At 40.3% G+C, this 20,333-nt stretch overlaps 1 protein-coding gene across 2 annotated transcripts in view; it reads right to left on the bottom strand.

Moving 5' to 3' along the window:
* Window positions 1-20,333, bottom strand: part of DNAI1 (dynein axonemal intermediate chain 1) — a 140,746-nt gene that overhangs the window by 99,337 nt on the left and 21,076 nt on the right. Inside the window, exons 6-12 of one of the 2 annotated variants that reach the window (XM_085214429.1) lie at window positions 19,728-19,804; window positions 18,555-18,713; window positions 18,010-18,069; window positions 15,450-15,584; window positions 7,115-7,199; window positions 6,122-6,239; window positions 4,143-4,186 (exon numbers count right to left, since the gene is read on the bottom strand). In XM_085214429.1, coding sequence (XP_085070555.1) covers window positions 4,143-4,186; window positions 6,122-6,239; window positions 7,115-7,199; window positions 15,450-15,584; window positions 18,010-18,069; window positions 18,555-18,713; window positions 19,728-19,804 — 678 coding nt within the window. The remainder of the gene's footprint in view (window positions 1-4,142; window positions 4,187-6,121; window positions 6,240-7,114; window positions 7,200-15,449; window positions 15,585-18,009; window positions 18,070-18,554; window positions 18,714-19,727; window positions 19,805-20,333) is intronic. The other variant, XM_085214430.1, reaches the window with a different exon arrangement.

Genomic DNA, 20,333 nt, shown 5'->3' with positions numbered 1-20,333 from the left:
AAGAAGCATGCTCCTTGATCATGCAAACCTATTTCACTTCTGTCTTGCTATCTTTCTTCACTACCCATTCTACAGGAAAAGTTTCTCAGTGTCACAGAGCAGCCAGCTCCTTGAGTAACTGCACTTCATCCTTTAGTGGTAAGAATGAATTGTTTCAGTTGACCCAGAAGATCCACTGAGGGATGAAACCTTCAGTCAAGTAAGCAATGCCTGCAAACCACAGAGGTGAAGCTGCAGTACCTTGCTATTAAAGATACCTAGTCCATTTTTCTTCTCCCCATTATCTCTGAAGAACATTGAATATGTCCTAATTGGAGACATTGTGTCCCCCATGTCCTTATTGCAATGTCTATCCAACAGTTTCAGTCATTGTGAGCAGTACAAGAAAGATGTCCATGTTCATTGGACAGTGCATTTGAGAAAATGAAAAATACAAGACTGTATGTATACCTCTCCTCCCTGTGACACTACATCCTAGATGAGCACAATAAGAACTGGTCCATAAATCCTCAGCATCAAAAACCTCAAGGATATCCACTACTGAATAGTTATTCTCCATGGAAACTCTTGCCAAGATTTTACACCAATTTAATTCAGTCACAAAGGCATAACAACTTTTACTTTAGATGCAGTCATACCAACAAAAGCACTCTGCATTAGCTCATCCTGTTCAAGCTGAAATTACAGAGACAGCTAGAGCAGTACTGGCCCCTCTACATGGTCCAATTGTGCCCACACTAGACCCCATTATACAAAGTCATTTCACTGTAAAGAACTGAGAATTAGACAGCTCTATCAGATTCTTCAGTGTTCTGGGGGTGAGCCTGTACTCCTTGTGCATCCTTGTAGTCAGCAAGTTACACCCACGGAGTGCAGGTAGAGCAGGGGAAGATACATTACCCAGGCAGATATTGTTTTTTCCTTCTCGTCTCATATGATGGCGAGAGTTGCACATAGAAAGCCATCTCTGAACGCTGTCAGAAGCACACTTGCTTCTGGAACATGAATTCAGGTGATCGCTAAGGCCTGGGCTTGTTGTGTTCTCAAGAGCAAGGCAGAGCACAAGCCCAACACCCACCACAGACCTCTGAAGCCTATGCTGCAGGCTGTCAGTCTGGCCAGAAATCCAGCAATCTCGCTTACGCAGAAACAAAACCAGAAAGACAGCTCCTCCTGATGGGAATAACAATTAATTCTAGCCAAGCAGCAAAGATCCTGAATTGCAAATTGCAGTGACAGTATTCCCTTGTTCAGAGGGGACTGTCACATGCCAAAGAAATGCCGTTGGCATCAGAAACCTCATCCAAATAAATTACTGATGAAACCTTCAGTAATAGGATACAAAAGCAAGAGACAAGCTAGAACCCTATTTGTAAAGAATTCACCATGATGGAGTGAAATGGCCCCACACAGAACAAGGGATCTTTTGTTTCAAAAAGTATACTTCGGGCAGTAGAACAAATGTGTTGTTTGTATCCTGGCAGCACTGCCAAATGCATGCTGCACAAAAGAGTGGTGATGTAATTATGCTCACCACAGATCCAAAGAGCTGAGTTCTATTTGTGGCTCTAACTGAGTCCCCATGTGACAACAGGACTATTTCCTCTGGCCAGGATTCATCTCCCTTTCTGCACCTGGATGGCAGAAGTGGGAAAGTCCTGCCTAATTCCTGCACTCTTAGCACAGGGGCTATGAGATTTCATTCTGCTGGACAAGGTGAAGAATATCCTGAGCACTTCTTGTCACAATTTCTTTTGCAAAAACTGATCCTACTCTGTTTTTCAGAATCCCTGCTGCCTGCTGGATTAAAGAATAAATTCAGGCCAATTCAGACTTCTCAACAAACTAACAGGAACATTTCCTGGGCTCGGATGCAGTGAACTTCAAGACAGAAATGCCATTTTAAAAGAAAAATCAAATGTTAGAATATTGCACACAGAATGTAATCTTTACCAGTACAAATGAAGACAACCCATCTGGTTTTACCGTCAGAGCAAAGAGGAATACAAGAGAAAGACTTTTTGGGACCACACCAAGGGCACCTGCAGCCAAGTGTCTGCTCTCCAAGAGTGCTGGGTAGCAACTGATCAAAGAGCACAAGAATCACAGCAAAAGTTGTCCTATACCTCATTTTCAGAGTTTCCTGCAAATTGCAATTATGAACTTACTGAATCAAAGGACCTGTCCTTGGTAATGGCCAGCAGCAATCTGCCCCCCTGTGAATTGATCTTTTGACCCCACGTATATCTTTGTCCTCCAGAGCATGGAGTATGGGAAGAAAACATTCACAATTTTGTCATTCTATTGTTATTCTATTTTAAGTTTGTATTAGTCCAGCAGCTCAATAATTTCATATGGTCTCCTCCATATATGCCTCATAGACAATAATGAATATTTGACCCTTTCTCACTTTTGCTGCTCAGGATTCTATAGACCCATATCAAATCCCCTCTCCCTTTGCTTGTTGTAAGAGCACTAGTCTGTTCATGCTGGATGATGCAGCATCCTACATATCCCTGCTCATCCTTGGTGCCTTTTTCCAGACATGTTCCCATCTTCCCACAGCTAAACACACACTTCCTCAGAGTTCACAACCAGAACTGCACACAGTAATCAAGACGTCACTATATTACAGATCTTGTCTCATTCTTATTTCAGTTTTCTATTGTTTCTCCTACTGCTTTATATGTAGTTTTCTATTTTTCTTCTACTGTAACCAGGATTTTTGTTTTATTTTCCTTTATTTCTTTCCTGAATAACAACCATTTTCCTTGAGCCCAGAACTGATCTTTTTATCCCACGACTAAATTTCCCAACAATGAATTTCATTAGTCATTTTATCACAACTGAGATCTTCAGCATCCATTCAAAATAGTTATTCCCTAAAAATAAACACCAAGCAATTTGCTTTGTTAGTAGAGAATACAACAGACTATAACATTTTCATGCCAAAGAACATTAACAAAAAAGTATATCTGCAGTTTTGCAAGTAGACATAGAGCAACTCAAATGACAGGTGGGCAAAGCTAAGGCCCTGTCTCTGACTCCCTGTCTTCCACTCTCTGTCATCCACAGAGAACTGCCAGGGTTGAAGTGCTTAGGGTAATAAATTCAGTGACTAATCCTGCTATTTGCAGTTCTCAAACACTATTTATCTGTAGCCCCGTGGCTGATTTTCATTTCAAACCAGATGGAGGACGACTAGTGCTCTACAGGGGAATCAGCTTTTACTTCAAAAAGTACACTCTAACTCAGACAAGAAGTTTCCTGCTAGAAACAATGAGGAAATTGACTGGGTCAACACACCCAGTCCGTCTCACAAATTAGAAGAACCATTTTGTAGTCTACCCTTTTCTGGAAGCAGTGAGAAAGCTCTGCTGCCTTTGCAATGCTATTCTTTTCTCTGACCCTCTCTGCTTCATTTCAGAGTGAATAGTAAGACAGGTAGATACAAGGTGCACAAATAGCATAAAAATGGTGAGAAAATATCAGCCTGCTAGAATTCTTTTCCATTTCCCTAATGTGGGGGCAGTAACATCGGACAGAAGTTGTAATGCATTCGCACAGGAACCCCTGAACTAGATGTCCATAGCAGCTCATAATAATTTCATACCTAATCCCAGACATTACAGCAAGAAAAGTGCCTTTTCACAATATTCAGGCCTGGCATGCCCTAATGGAGAGCTTACCTCTAGAGACATCTCTGGAAGATGTTCCTCACCAAAAGGACACTGTGTTTATACTTAGAGATGTCTCTCATGATTAGCTTCTGGTGAAACAGAACAGACCTGGTCTTTAAGCAATTAGAAGGGCAAGGAAATGGAAATGCCAATCACAGTCCATCAGATGAGGGATTACGTGGTGCTTCTAGAGGCAAGTCCTTGACCAAAAGAGAGTCAGCACTATCATATGCCAAAAATCCCGTCTAACACTATCAATACCTATGCATTTCTGAATCTTCATGTCTTGGAATGTAAAGGACATTATAATCCCTATTTTGAATTCAATCTCAGTTTACATACATTAAATTGAGTCCTTGCTATAAGATGTAGTCTGTGCCCCACGGTGTAATATGATTTAACCTCAGTGCTCTAGTTTAATATTTTAAATCTGTCAATGTCACTTCTGTATTTGTTACTTACAAGAGCCATACCCCACTGCAAACAGGTCCTTGTACTTTGGATTCCTGTAATGAGAAAATTCATGTAAGAAAGCATTTATAATTAACTACATAATTCAACAGGAATGCACAGTTGTTTCACATTTTAATATCATAGTCCATTCTCAGAGGATTACATACAGTCTAAGGACTAGGCCCTTATGAATATACGCATCAGTAAAATTCATGTATGAGTAATTCTTCTGGACTCAAGATGCATAAGATAAATATAACATCTGAAGACCACAGCAGTAGATAAAACAGATAAAAAGGGCAAAGACTTATATATGATACCAATCTCCAGCATTTCTTGGCTTATGTACTTAATGATTATGTAAAGTTTACTTTTAAAGATGAGGTCTTTGAAGAATGGAAGAAGGCAGGAGTGTGTTGGCTTCTATCTTTCAGAAGCCAGAATAAAGGAGTTTCTAACTCACCGAAGAATAATACTCAATAAGCTTACTTTCACAATCACTAAATCATAATGGATGATTCAAGAAGCAAGTGTTGGTTCAAAAATTCATCACCATAGCTTAGGAAAGGAAATTCCCTTCTGATTCAATTAGTTATCAGTTTTGTAAAAGCATGCTAACTGAGTAACTAGCTATTATACCTTCAAAAGTCCCTTTATTTGAAAATTATCTACTGTTACAACTTCTGCTCTGTGTGCACAGTTCAGTACTGTTGCTGTCCATAGTCACTGGAAATGAATGGATGTGAAACTTACCTAATTACTGTTTCCCTGACTATTCTGAATTGATAAAATAAAAATATTTCTCCTTTCTCACTTGGGTAAATACCTAGGCATCCTAATGCTCTTGCTCCTGTTCTATCCACTAAAAGCACCATCACTGATAGTAATGTGAGAATAAAAATTAAATTAGAAAAGCTTATTACATAAGGCAATTTGGGGTCGTTTTTTTTCAATTTCTGGGCCATCTTTGTCTTATAATCACCTGGAGACAGGAATAACAGCAACACAAATGACATGTAAAAGATGCCTTTTTTCTCAATTTTACATCTCATTTTAGTATTATTTTGTAATTCTCACACAACAACCTCCTCAATATTCTATTAAAGTATAAAACTTGTAATGGCCTGAAAGGACAAAAGATAGCAATCCTGCTCTGTCTCTCTCTATAGTTCCTCCTTGGAACTATATTACACTGCTCTACCAACAAGAGGAGGTAGTAAAGCACAGGGCAGGAGCTACGTAAGTTTCACACAACTGCATGAACAAGCCAATGCCAGTTCGGGGGAGGATCAAGTACAATGAAAAGTAAAGGATTCATTCAGGTTGAGAAGTTTTTTTGCGGCAGTGACCATGAGCTGATTTGAAAGTTTTCAAATGATAGTTTTCAGACTGGTCAGGAGTAAATAAGCAAAAGTGGACTGCAGGTCAAATGGCTGTTAAACTGAAGTGTGTAAGAACCCCATAGGTAAATACCACTGCTGTCTCAGCAGTGCCTGCATAAGGACCAGGTGTGAGTGCTTCAGCATCTTACAGCATATGATGATAATGTAACCAGCACATGCAGTGTTTGCATTTCCCTTTCTACTTCTTTACATCTCTTGTCAAAAACGGCACCATCTCTTCTCTTTCCCTCGGCTTTGTAGGATTGATTCTTACAGCATATTATCCAAAGATAAGTCCCATCTATCTCAACTTTCCCAAGAAAGGATGCTTATTTGCCTTTCTAACTGCACTCGCTTTGCCCTAACACTGCCCCACACCTGTTGGGTCTTCACCTTTTGCTGAATGTCCCAAGCTTGACATATTTAGCCTCACACAGGTGCTTTCCATCCAGAAGTGCATGGCATGTTTAGATGCTGTCAAAGATGATGACTGTAATTACTCAAAATAATGTTTCCACGGCAACCAGAACTGCCTTGTAAAGTGGCACGACAGTTAATTCCCCTGCTCGGCAGAACTGAGAGCAAGTTTGCATTAAGGAGACTTACCAGGAGATGGCAGTAACTGCAAGTCTCTTGGTTTTGTCATACTGGAACTTCCAGAGTGGGAGGAGAGTTCCCCTCTGGTCCCTGTATTCATCGGAGGCATCCTCAAAATATTTAAAATCTAAAACCAAAATCAAATAATAAGTCTCATGGAAAAAATCTGAAATACTTAACCATGGTTAAGAACCAGATAAGCTTTAAAAGAATCTCTGTCATTCTCACAGCCTCGGTACAACCCAGTTATTAATACAAAAGCCGTCTCGGTCTTTAAGTCTCACTCCAAAACAACGCTTAAGTCCTGCACTTTAGCAAGCACCAAGTCCTCACACAAAAGGCTGATGGTCTGAAAGGTGACAAAGAGTGAATAAGAAAGCAGCAGTGAGAGCAAGTAGTCGTCTCAGGTCATTCTCAGAGCTAGATGCAGCCTTTCAAGAGGGAGCTGAGCAAAGGTGTGAAAACCCTTGCAAAATAGCATGAGTACTACATATGCTGACGATCTCCAGAGGTCCCTTCCAAATCCTATGATTCTGTGATCATGTGAGGGTTGCTCTGCACTGGCTGCTTTGCCACCAAGACCTGCATCCAGGAGGGAACTACCTGTTGAGGAAAGACAACGCCTACCAGACCTGCTGGCCCAGCCTGCACAAAGCGGTGCTGTCATGCATATCTTTTGAATGAGTGCAGTTGCTGTCTGTTTGCCTTGTGTATACCAGCCAGTTGCTAGCCCTGCTCTTTTTAGCTCTATTTGTCTAACATTCAACATTGGAGACACCAGCATACCATAAGGCAACAAACCAGTTTTCATAGAAAGGCACTGTGCTCCAATCTTCCACTGCTAACCACTGCCTTGGTATCTTTTGCCAAAATCCCTGCCTGCTTCTTTTACTAAGAGCCAGCTTTCCCAGAGGACCTGTTGTGATTTTTGCTACAATTATGGCCAGTCATCTGCAGGAATTCTGTTTTGAGAGCAAACACCATCTCCCAGTAGGGCAGTACCTTGTGCAATGTCATCAAATATGTTCTGATTCACCATCCGCTCCATTATTTTGGCAGCATTGGAAATCTTGGTTATATCATTAGCCTGTTGAAAAGATAAACAAATAAGAGAAATCCTGTAGATTACAAGTCCTTCAGACCTTTGTGATAGAAAAGTTTGAGTCTTTCCACCTTGAATAAGGGTACACTGAAGCTCCTCATACTACTACCTAATAATAAGGGCACTTGAATTAAGGCAACAAATCTATGTTAAGTTCAACAAGATGCCATTCACTCCTGAGATATAATTTCAGTGTTTGCGTCTGATTTAGCTCAATGCAAGGTGCTTGTCCATGAAAGCAGTCAGAGTCTTAATTTCCTCAACTTATCCAGTCTGTTTCATGATGGGATGAGCTTAAAAGCACACACATGATCCATCCCCTGACTCACTTGGTAACAATTCCTTAGCTTCACCAATACAATCATGTTTGATAACGTATCAGCAACCTCTTCTATTTGCCTGCAGAGCTTTCGGGTATCCTGTCTTAAGTAAAGATCACAGGATGTAGAAATCCTCCCATTAATCACTGTTAGTTCCAGCTGAATGCACACACAGGTCCATGAGCTCACACAGTATACATAACAGACACGCAAAGGGCAGCTGGCTGTCCAGCTTTTGTGGAAAATGCTTCGATACAGTAGAAAATCCGACCCACCTCACTGAAGAACACCACACGTGGGTGAATCTGCATGTGGGAATGAATGCAGGTAATGCTTCAGGTATAGCAAGGGAGACCTCCTGGGGAGTGGCATTTTGCAAGGCCAGTGGACTCTGATTAACTGTATACTTGTCTGACTGAGCCCTGTGCCTGATCACAACGTTCTTATCCCGTCTTCTTATTAAACTCCATTCCTGTTTTTTCTGTATTACTATGTTCTCTATTCTGTGCACGTGTTTGAGTGAACAGAAGCAAAATTCAAGCTGGGCTAGCCAGAAGTAGAACAAAATCTTCATGCCAGCAACTGGAGGGACAGAGCTTAAAGTTCCCCAGACAGTTTGTGACTGTGAGAGCAATGCCAGAACAGTTTTGCAAAATGGTGTGAGAATGCCAAAGTATATGCAAAGCATTTTGACAGCATGTTGCTCCAAGGACCTGAATCTCCCTCTAAATCTTACTGCTGCCTCAAAGCCCCAGCAGGGTTTCAGAGCCTTTCATCTTCAAACCCCTGCCAGGAACCAATGACTGCCAGCACAGTATGATTTCCCCCACAGTCAACACAGTAAAAAGAGACTTGTCATCCTCTGGGCACAGCCCAGAGATTGCCCTAACCATGAAAATAAAAAAATGAACTGATTTGCCAAAATTACACTGCACAGTCACAATCAGAACTAACAATATGGCTTTGGATTATGTGCATCTCAACCCTCTGCTTCTTTTGAAGGCCCTGAACAGGTACAAGAGAGACAAATTTTGTGGCAAGAGCATAAAACCCATACAGAAAGGTGGCAGGACAAAGGAAAAAAAAACAATTCTATAATCTGCAACACTTTTTATGACTACATAGTTTGCCTCTATCTTTTTTTAATGTGTACAGTCTTCTCCCACCTCAGAAAAGATAAAGTAGAACTTGGAAGGGCATTAGAGGTGACTCATGATCCAGAGCAGTTTCTGTCCCAGGAAAAATTGAGTAGGCTGGGACTTGCCAGTCTGGGAAAGAGTTGTCTTAGAAAGCCATGAGACAAGTCTGTGAAATCTACCAACACACTGGAACAGGTTGCCCGAGGAGGCTGTGGATGCCCCATCCCTGGAGGCATTCAAGGCCAGGCTGGATGTGGCTCTGGGCAGCCTGGTCTGGTGGTTGGTGACCCTGCATATAGCAGGGGGGTTGAAATTCAATGATCATTGTGGTCCTTTTCAACCCAGGCCATTCTGTGGTTTTACGAAGTACTAAATAGTCATGAGAAGATGGACAGTGGCTGACTAGTCATTGTCTTTTCCAATATAAAACGAGGACTATCAAGAAAAGTTAATGGAAGTCAACTTAAAAACAAAGAAAATGAGGTGATTCACAGCAGGATGACAATTGTGCAACTCCTTATCAAAGGGTACAGCAAACGTTTTACATGGATTCAGAGAAGATTGAACACATACTTCTATGTGCCAAACAACATCAGCTCTGGGAAAAAGCTCAAAGTAGTTGAATGCTGGAAGAATATTTGGATGAGGGAGGGATATGATACACACTTGCTGTGTTGTTAGCCTTTCTTACACATTCAGTTGTGGTTAGAGTCCCAGCCACATAATGTGACCACTGTTACGTTCTTCAGCTTTTCCCTGGGTCAGTGGGAGGACTTCTCGAGAGCATGTTTCAAGAGCAGAGTTTGCTGTCATGTTCAGAATTTTAGAAAGCACAGGGATGTGTATTTTTTTAACACAGTTTGACTTTCTGCAAAATATTCCTTAGGCACTATGACTTCAGAAGTACTGACAGAAATTAAAGAGGGAGAGAAAGAAGATACTTGAAACATCCCAAGCAGAAATCAATATTCTCAGTCGCTGAGGTTTCACTCTTTTGACTCTAAGTTGCTATTACTGCTTCTGCCACTATAAGATGTCTTTCTCTGAAATACTTTGTAGAAAAAAAAAGCAATTAACCTTTGCTAACACTTCTTCAGCGATATTGGGATCACGACTATAAAAATGGCGTGGGCTGCCACCATCATATTGCTCTAAGTGAGCTTAGCTGACAGAGGGTAAGTGCTGAAAAGGTTACAACTTGATTTAGAGAGAGAAGAGCAATAAACGCTGAAAAAGAAGTAGTTACTGGGTATAAAGAATGGCTCCCCTGGAGCACTGCTGGTTCATCAGGTGTGCTATCTCTGCTGTGTTCCATTCAACTACTAAGTAGGATAAACTCTCTTCTTTTTAACGTGCTTGTGCTATGGGAAGGAGCTGGGAAAGAATGGCAGTGTTGTACTGATCAGACATGAGACTTTCCTCTTTCACATGCGATGAAAACTGCACTGCAAACTTTCTGAATTTCCACCTGAGAAATTCCAACCTGAGAAGAAGACAAGGATTACTTTATTGTGTTCCCAAAGATGATGGTAGGTCCTGAAACATCCATAAAATCAATTTGTTGTTGTCGTCAGTGGAAAATAGGCTTTGAACTAAAAAAAAAAAACAACCATCAACAAACAAAAAACTTTGTAAATGAAGAAACAATGCGTCATTCAGTGAAGGTTTTCTGCAATGCAGGAAACTGTCCAGATTAATTGAAAAGAGCTTTAAGTCAGATTTCATATTAGGTAGCTATGTGTGTGTAAGCAACGCAGTCATGAATAACCACATTTTTGGCACTAAACTGTATCAGAGTAAGTTATTTTCTCACTCAATCCTTTGCTATTTCAGGTTTGACTTATTCTTATCTTACTGAAATAAATCTCCAGTGGAAGTGATAGGTCTAATTTATCTTTTTTCAAAGATCTGTTTGAAACTGATTTTTTTCTTTATAGGGCAACTCTGGCTTAACAAGACAAATGTAATGAGAGCTCATCGCTAGTACATTTGTTTTACTTGCTTCTGTGCATAAATTATTTTTTGAACAGCAATAATGTTATTGGAATCACCTGTTAAGATAGTTAATGGGTTAATACTTCGAAAATGTATGTCACAGAATCACAGAATGGCCCAGGTTGGAAGGGACCTCAAGAATCATGAAGTACCAACCCCCCTGCCACAGGCAGGGCCACCAACCTCCCCATTTAATACCAGACCAGGCTGCCCAGGGCCCCATCCAATCTGGCCTTGAACACCTCCAGGGACAGGGCATCCACAACCTCTCTGGGCAGCCTGTTCCAGCACCTCACCACTCTCTCTGTAAAGAACTTCCCCCTGACATCAACCTAAATCTTCCCTCCCTCAACTTCAAACCATTTCCCCTTGTCCTGCTGTTATCTACCCTTTCAAAGAGTTGGTTCCTCTCCTGTTTGTAGGCTTCCTTTAGGTACTGAAAGGCTGCAATGAGGTCACCTCGCAGCCTTCTTTTCTCCAGGCTGGAGACAGCACTTCATATGGGGCCTCAGGGGGGCAAAGCAGAGAGGGACAATCACCTCCCTGTCTCTGCTGGCCACAGATCCTGGGCTTGTTGTACTATTCATTAACACTAATTGTTTCAGGTTTGCCTCTCAGCAGCTGGCCAGTTGCAATATGCAGCTCCATTTAACTGGAGCATGGAACAATACTTCTGCTGATCTGTAACTGTAGAACCAAACTCCACCCTAGAATCAGTGCAATAGCAGTTCATATCTCTTGCAACACATATATGGATGCTACAAGAATTCCAAGCTTTTAGAAAAAAAACATAGTTACAGGTGTGTTGCCATCTCTTGCCCAGCCAACATCTCCATCCACTGCAAATCCCAAACAGAGGCCCTCACATTGAATCCTGTCAAGCAGCTATTACTTTCTAGAATTATACTCTGTTCATTTTTATTACTTGTTTTTAATGCTGACAGGCTGTAAACCGCAGAATGAAGACAAGGATGTTGGTAACAACTCATCCTGCCCTTCAGCTGAACAGAAGCAGGCAAACACTAATAAGAAGGTTAATTGCATTTGGTTTTCCGCTGTTATTATAAAAATAAATTGGTGGTTGTCTGAGAGCTTCCAAATTATAATTACGACCCTGTGATCTGGGCTATCTCAGTGGGCATATCTCAAGGAGAAGTAATATTGTAGTGGGACAGGCGTAACAGAAATGTTATTCCTCTGCTACCCCTCACACAAGATTTTCCAGCAATGTACCTTTCTTTTTATATCCACACCACAACTCACCAGCTGATAGATTCATGTTTCTCCCTTTCATTTCAAGCAGTAAGCCCTCACTTCATCTAAGACATTTTTCGATGTTCAAAAACGCATAGCCTCCCACTCCACCAGTCCTTCCCAATCTATACTAGTAACAGCCCTTCCAGTTTACTTAATTCAGTTTACTTCCTCAGAGGCATAATACAGCAATAGATCTACTCATCTTTAGGTTTACCTTTACTGCATTTTCATTTTTAAGGAAAAAAACTTTTCCCTTATCAAAAGAAGTTGAGATTATTTGGACACAGGCTACTTCGCGAAACACATATACTATTTCATTTCATATTTACTCCCAATTTTGCATTCTTCCTTTCTAAATTACTTCTACTGCCATGCAGAGTAGCCTTTAACAGGCTAGATCAGTGGAATCATTTTCACTTCTCTTATACATCATCTGGCCTTGCTATTCTCCAGTTGCATAGCTTCAGCCTCCTCTTGATTGATCTGTCAAAAGTCCTTATTGTCTGACTTGTGATTTTATATCTTGTCATCTAAAGGGTAAGAAGAGCTAGCTTGCATCCACTCAACAGCATTAGTCTCTTTACTTAATGTTGCATCTATGTCAAACAAGGTAATTTCTATGCTCTCATAACAACATAAGGAGGGTCACACTGGATCAGACCAAGACTATCTCTAGCTGGGATCTTCTCTATAATCAGAGGCATGAGCAGATGGCTCATGAACAGTAAGAACAGGACAAGCAGATACAACACTTCTGCCTAGTTCTCCCCACTTTAAGCTATTTTCAGGTTTCATATAATTTCTCTTCAGTATCCAGTCTTCTCCATGTTCTATTTTGCTGCCTTTATTGAAAAGTAAGGAAAAAAAATTAAACATTATATTGCTTCTCTTGGATGTAGCATAGCATATCCTCTTCCCTCTAGATCCAGGTGAGTGACAGGCAGATTGAGAGATTTCAGAAAGTCTATCACAGACTCCAGTCAAATACTTTTCTGTATTTCTGTCTTTCATTCACTTGCATTCTTCTTTATATCATTCTTATCCTTCATTCAGAATGCTGGTAATCTCAATTCCTTTATTTGCTGCCTGCCTCTCTCTTCTGCTTCGTCAAGCCATTTGTTTCCTGCTTTTTCTCCTCCTTCCCCAGTGTTATTCATGGCCTAATTCTACTTCTTTTCTCATAGCAGTGCCCTTCTGTTCAACTATCAAAGCTCTTTCTCTTCTCCGCCTTTGGCCACATTCTTTTATGGACTGTTTTCTTCATTAGCCAGTTACCTGTTCTTCTGGCCTCTTGCTCAGTACTAGTACTGTTTCTCCTTTATTTAATTCCATTGTTTCTAATTCCTCAGTTAACTCTACTATCATCTCAAACATCTCTAGACCTTGGATGTTCTCTTTCACAGCTTTTTACCACAGCAAGAGCTTCCATCAGTAATCTACCTCTGGTAATATCTGCTCACTTTATTCTCTTCCTCCCTTTGGGCTGAATCCAGTATTGTCTCAGTAGCTCCAGTGTCTACTTAGTAGATACAGAAATAACAGTGGGAATCAATAACTGCTTCTAGTCACAGCTTCCTTGATTTTAGCCATCATGCAGATCACCTGTATTTCCTGCTTGTGATTCCACATCTCCACTTCAGCAGCTGTCAAAGGCAGAAAGTCCTCAAAAAAGTTTAGCTGGAAATCTTCTTTCCAATATATATAACCTGTGAGTTAGAATTTGGAAGCCCACTTTTCCATTTGCTAGCTTGAAATTAGAGATACAGATTCTGATGCAATCAATCTTTAATTTCCATAGAATCATCTAGGTTGGAAAAGACCTTCAGAGTCATCAACTACCATCCCACTATCAACCTAACTTACCAAGTCACGTCACTAAGCCATGTCCATCCACGTGCCACATTCACATCTTTAAAATACCTTCAGGACGGGGTCTCCGCCCCTTCTTGGGTAACCTGTTCCAATGTTTCACCACCTTCTCCATGGAGAAATTCTTCATAATGTCCAACCCAAACCTCCCCTGGTGTATCACGTCACCTGTGTGTTATCACTTCTCACCTGAGAGAAAAGACTCGCACTCTTCTCACTACAATCTCCTTTCAGGGAGTTGTAGAGAGCAATAAAGTCTTCCCTCAGCCTCCTCTCCTCCAGACTAAACAGTCCCAGTTCCTTCAGCTGCTCTTCATAACACTTGTTTTCTATTCCCCTCTACAGTTCTGTTGCTTTTCCGTGCACCTACTTGAGCAACTCAACGTTCTCCTTATATTGACAGTCCCAAAATGTTTATAGAGTTACTCATAATCAAATTGTAATGCCTGGATGCTTTGATTGTATGCTTCCAGTTAGTGAGTGGAAAATTCAGCAGCTTTTTCATACACTTCCAACCACCCCATGAGTCTCGCAGTGAGTTTCAAAGTCGAATACTGGCTCTGCTTAAAGAGATTTCAATTACACTTTTCCATTGTATTCTGATTTCCCTGTAATCACCCTGTGAAAGGCAAAGTACCAAGGGGAGGGATCACAGATGCACAGATTTCAGCTTCCCACTGTTGTCAGTTGAACATGCAGTAGTTTTTTTTACAATGTGGTTCCATTAGTAGAATTTTTATTTCAATTTAACGGACAGCTTTAAGAACTCCCCTCTTTAAGCCCATAATTGCATCACTGACTTTAGGCTTAGTTCTCAACACTTAGGTGAAAGGTTTATTAGTTCTAGAAAGTACTGTGAATATCAGTGGCAATAGTCACAGGAGGAAGCCTGTCAGAACATGTTTCTGGTCTCTTTAAACTGCAAAATTTTTAAGAGCTAAAGGCTACTGCGAAAGCTCAGAAGGCCAAATCCTCTGCAGCCAAATCAGTGTATGGTATGAAAGTGCTGAAGTCCTTTTCAGGAGCCAGCTTACATTACAAGGATGTGTCTTAGTTACAGTGATGCACCTACACTTATGGTAGGGGCAAGCTTAGAACAGAACTCTGTGTTTCTATTATACAAAATTTATATGTATACAACTGTAAAATACTTATGTTATAATTACATAGCATTATCACTAAAATAATAAAAAGTAGCAGCATTTATTTTAATATATTGTTTTAGTAACATTTTGAAGAAATCCTAAATTTCTTTGCCTTTCATCAGAAGACTTAATGCTTCTACATCCCATGGAAAAGTCTGTATAAAGTCAAAGAGTGTTTCAACTTATTTCATTCTTTTACCCCTCATGTGCTAATCAAAAATGAGACGCAATCATGATAATGCTCTTGGAAATGAGCTTTGAGTCAAGATTATGGCTTCACACTGTTTTGCATTCCTATAAAAAGAACAACAAATCAAAAATGGAAGAAATCCCTGTTTTGGAAATATGGTTCCTAGTAAAAAACAGTAGTTGCATTGCTTAGGTTTGTTACATGCCAGCTAACAGAACTTGCTGCATAGTCAGCATGAGTTGCTGCATTCCCCCTTGCTTGCATGATGGAAGTATTCACTACCACTCTCAGCAAGCTACTTCTAGTGCTGTGGAATATACCTGTGATTCCAGTGAAATTAACTTTCTTCCCCTCTTCTTCTCCTCTTTCTTTCCTATCTGAGCTTTTGGTTTCTCTTTCTCTTTTGACTTCTCCATTTTCTGAAGCTCCTCCATATAGGCATCATAGATCTCCCACTGAGAGACAGATAAGAGGCAGAATTTGTAAGGACTTGATTATGCTGCAGAAAAAAAATCATCCACACAATCCAAACAGTAACACTGTCACCAGGATCAGCTGAAAGACAGCAGGCAAAACAATGAAGGACCAAGCAATATATTCAAAGCTTGATGTGACATGTTTCACTTCTTGAGAATAAAGTATTACATTACTAATAATTTCCCTTTCCCAACACTCTCCTTGGTGCTTTGACTCTGTATCTTTTTTGTAGGATATTCTTTTCGGCTAATTTTTAGTGTTTAATAGGAAACATGCATTAAACATCTGCTCTGTGACATTTCTCGTGTGTTGGAAAATTAAACTGTAGCTGCTTAACACAGTTTAAATCTTGAACTCTAACTCTGAAGCATATGATGAAATGGAAACTGAGAGCAGTTTAATATCTTCTGCTAAGCCACATGCCAGGAATGTCTTACTTGAGTAGATCCAAAAGTAATTTTTCCACTTGAGAACTATTCATTAGTATTGCAGTGCTAGTACTGTATCTGAAGCAGTTATATTACTTTCAGCAAAGAGAAATGGTAGTCTAAATCTGATACATCATCTTAAGAGAGGGAGTATGAATCAAATACAAAGGAGACTAAAACAGTGGAATATAGAAAGTAAAAGAAAATCTGTAGCAAGAAAATGTGCATTATGTCATAAATTTGCAGGTGGAAGTGAGAAGAAAAGATGTTCTAAATATCAAGGGAAGGACAAAACAAGGTGTAATGAAAAGAGTGAGAGAAGAGGCAAAACAGGAATCTTTTTAAGAAAAAATTATGAGCACAAGGAAGAACAAGAAGGCAAAAGAGTTGAGGAAAAAACAGCTTACATTAAAATCTTTTTAACAGGAAAATTAAAAGAAAAAGATTTTCAAAAATTTCAAGCAAAATTTCTATATTCTCCAATTCTGAGGTCACCTCACTGTCAAAAAAAAAACAAAAAAAGAAAACTCCAACTGAAAGGAAGAAAGCTCTCAGGCCAGTTACTCTGTGAATTCAAGTTCAGGAATAAACTGGGTTATAATCTCCAGCTTGACAGAGACACCTCCCCTCCTCTTCCTATCACTCGCTTACAGTAGCATTTTACTTGCTATCATTACTTAATACTTTCTCCTGGATGTTCCCAGGGTACTTTGATAACACAAGAGACAAGATTATTATCAGTGTATATACACAGATATATTTTGCAAATATTTGTGAGAAGCACTCAACAGAACTGGCTGGATTCCCTTTCCAGTGGAAGCTATTGTACTTCATGTGTAAAATGTCATGCAGAATTTATATATATATATTTACTATTATGAATTAATAAATGTGTATGTATAACTATATGAATTAATATATATGTATGTATGTATTTAATAGATGGAGAAAGTAATGGAAAACAATTGTGGAACAGATCTTAATCATGAATAAACTGGCACATTCCCACTTCCTAGAACAGGCAGGGAATGTTGGACCACAGCTCTTCCTAAATGACCAGCTTACCCACCATGCACTGATGGAAAATAGTCAACAACAGAGTGATCCTCATCCCAAAGTCAGCCATCTCCCAGGAGGAGTCAGTGCCTCCAAGAAGCAGCTGCAGTTCCTGAAGAGTTCAGCTCAGCTCTTTGTCATGGTTTCATGATTTTTGGTTATCAGTATTCCACATCATAACATCATGTAATGCACTGGGGGTTTGACTGCTGATGCTCAAGTTCCGGGTGCCTGTCCGGAGGAGAACAAGAACTACATTTCCCCAGGGGGCTTTGCGGTCAGCGAGGAGATAGAACTCCCGGCAAGGTCACCTGATGCTCTCTTCTTTGCCTGCGCTGCTTCGCTTGCGCTTTTCTGCCTGCGCTTCTCTGCCTGCGCTTCTCTGCCTGCGCCTCTCTGGACTGCACTTCTCATCTCAGCGTTGTGGTGAGGCCGATCCCCCTTCAATTTCACACACTCTCTCTCTCTCTCTCTCCTTATAAAATTAAATTAGTTTGTTTCACCTCCACTGTTTTCAATTACTTCGGGGTCCCCTATTTTCCTTTTCCGGGGGCGCGGATCCGCGGATCCCTCCACCCTTCTAGTCACGGAACCGGGCCAAACCAGCCCGTAAACCGTTGACACTTTTGCTGAGCCCAGAACCATTTTCACAGTGTGGTTCTCCATTTCTACACATTTAAAGCCTTCTAAAACCAGCCAGGGGTTGGTGGTAAATGATCAATCAAAACCAGCTGAACAGAGACACCTGACGTTAGAAATAAAGTTTACCCATAAAGACAGAAAAGAGGGCCATGTTACTTTGCTCTCCAGTTCAAATCAGAAATCAAAGCCACAGGAGTTCATTCCAGTACAAGGAATGCAAAGACAACAATTTTCCTGTATATTTTCCAAAATGGTTAATGAAGTCAGAAGGATATACCTGGTTAGCATTGGCTGAAAAGTTTTTACAAGGTGTAGGCTCCGACTGGGATGCTCTTTCCTAAGTTAAAAAAAAAAAAAAAAAAGCATAAGAAAGTGTAATTTATACACCGAGACTCTTTGCAGTGACATAGTCCAGCTGTGGAAACTACCTTCTCATAGCAGATACTGAGAATAATACTGATCTTGGATTGATTCAGCATCCAAATAATTCCCAGATCACTGCACAAACATTACTGGTTATGATGCAAATACAGATTTTCTTGTGGACCGAGAAGAGATGTGAAGACTTACAGTAGCACCAAATTTTTATAGACTGTCCTACAGTCCTTAAGGCAAGAATTTTTTGGTCACCACTTTCACTATCTCAAATGTGTTACCATCATCAAATGTTGTTTTACCATACTGAAAAACTGTTGTGCTTTTTTTTTTTTCCCTCCTACCAGCATCTACAAGGATTACACAATATGACACAAACATGCTCCACTTGCCCACCCAAGGAAAGATTCTCTGGATCACTGAAGGAAACAGCAGCAAGCAGCGTACCCGCAAAGGGTTGTCAAGTGTCCTTGAAGATCTCTCAATGAAGTTGAACTGGTTTGCAAGCTTTTTCTCCTTTACTTTTGGGGGAGGAGGCTCTTCTGCCTCTGCTGCTTCAGCTGCTTCTGCTGTCTCTGCCCCCTCTGCCTCTTCCTCTTCCACAGCCTGCAAGAGAACGCTGGAAGGATCAGATATTTCCTCCCTTTTGAAGAACTTACCAGACTGCTGGAATTTTGTTGCCTAGGAGCAGAGACTGTTATTGAGGATTTGGTGGGGGATGATCATGAAATAGGCAAATAAGTAAGTCCAACTGTGGCTGAGAGGATGTGGGGGCAGGGTGGGTTACATCATAAGCAAAAGCTGTTCCAGCCAGATAGCAACATTGGTACCTATTCAAATGGCCACAGGTTGGCAAAGGAAAAATTTAAGATCAAAATATAAAAGATGATAATTAGGAGACTTCTGGCTATCAGAGCAAGGAGATTCTGGACAAGTATCTAATCTAAATGGAGAAAGAGAAGAACAGGAAATGAAGTTACTATAAAACAGAGCCTCATATGAACAGGATAATATAGCATGACTGCCTTTGATAAAATGAATTAGACCTGAGGATCAGAAGATCATATTAGAGTCCCATGAATTTATGTTTTCACTGCTTTTGTAGACAATCAGTTCAATCTGAAACTAGCTCAATCTGAAACTGATTACCAGGCATGACACTGTGTTGGTAAGAACAAACTGCTCATAGCACACTCCTTTCCTGATCAGCCAACTGTTTCTAAGTCGGCCACATCTCAGTTAAACTAGTTACACTTGCTGCTTTCATCTCTCTGCATTTTATTTTTAACCAATTTCCCTTTCAGGGAAATACAGAGATTTCACATACTGTTCAGAAAGATTCCAAGTCCCAGCTCCATCATGATATCGTATCTGGATGAAGACAGACCTAGTATGTAGGGACCTGTCATCCTCTGTACACCTGCTCCAAATCGAGGAAAGGTAGGAGGACCCCAGCTATTCAGGAGAAAGTGCAGAATTTCAGCAATAGCTGAGACATCTCAGGCACAAAAGAATAGATTACCGAAGCTTATCTCAGTGAGCTCATTTTATAATAAAGAGGGTTTCTAATCCAATATTAAAAATAAAACGTACAGTTCTCAGCTGACTATGGCGCATTACCTGAGCATCGTCTGATTTTTCATCTTTAATCTCTGCCTCTTCAGATACTACTGCAGAAGTCTCAGAAGGAGCTTTTTCTGATGACAGAAAAGATAAGTGAATTAATCTAGTATAATAGGATACAATATATGATATTCTGTACACTGTCCTATCTTCTGCAGTATTAATATACAAATGCATCTTTTTCTAATATTTTCTCATTAGACAACAGGGTAGCCAATTCTCAGTTTGCAGGGTGATTGCTCAAAGACAGAAAAAAGCAATATTATTACTAGGTCACACTGCAATAATTCTCACTGATGAAATAAAAAATCTGAGTTTCGCTCAAATTAAACTTCTGAAATAACTTCTGATCTGAGTAACTTTGTTTCTGGAGTATCCTTTCAGCTCTGGACCTTGCTGCACTCTAAAAAAGTCTGCTGTTACATACAATTATGGGCAATGCTCTCAAGGTACAAAAGAGTTATAGTGTGATTTGTTCTTATTTATACAGATAAAAATAAATGTACTAGCCACCTGCTGGGCTAAACCACAACACCGTATTAAGACAATGATGGATATCTACATACCAGTCACAGCCTTGAGTGTGTAGTGATGCTAGTTAGC

Source organism: Meleagris gallopavo, chromosome Z (genome assembly GCF_905368555.1).
Source record: "Meleagris gallopavo chromosome Z, MGAL_WU_HG_1.1, whole genome shotgun sequence".
Lineage (NCBI taxonomy): Eukaryota > Metazoa > Chordata > Aves > Galliformes > Phasianidae > Meleagris > Meleagris gallopavo.
The sequence above is the reverse complement of the archived record's forward strand: the minus strand, read 5'-3'. Positions and strand labels throughout refer to the sequence as shown.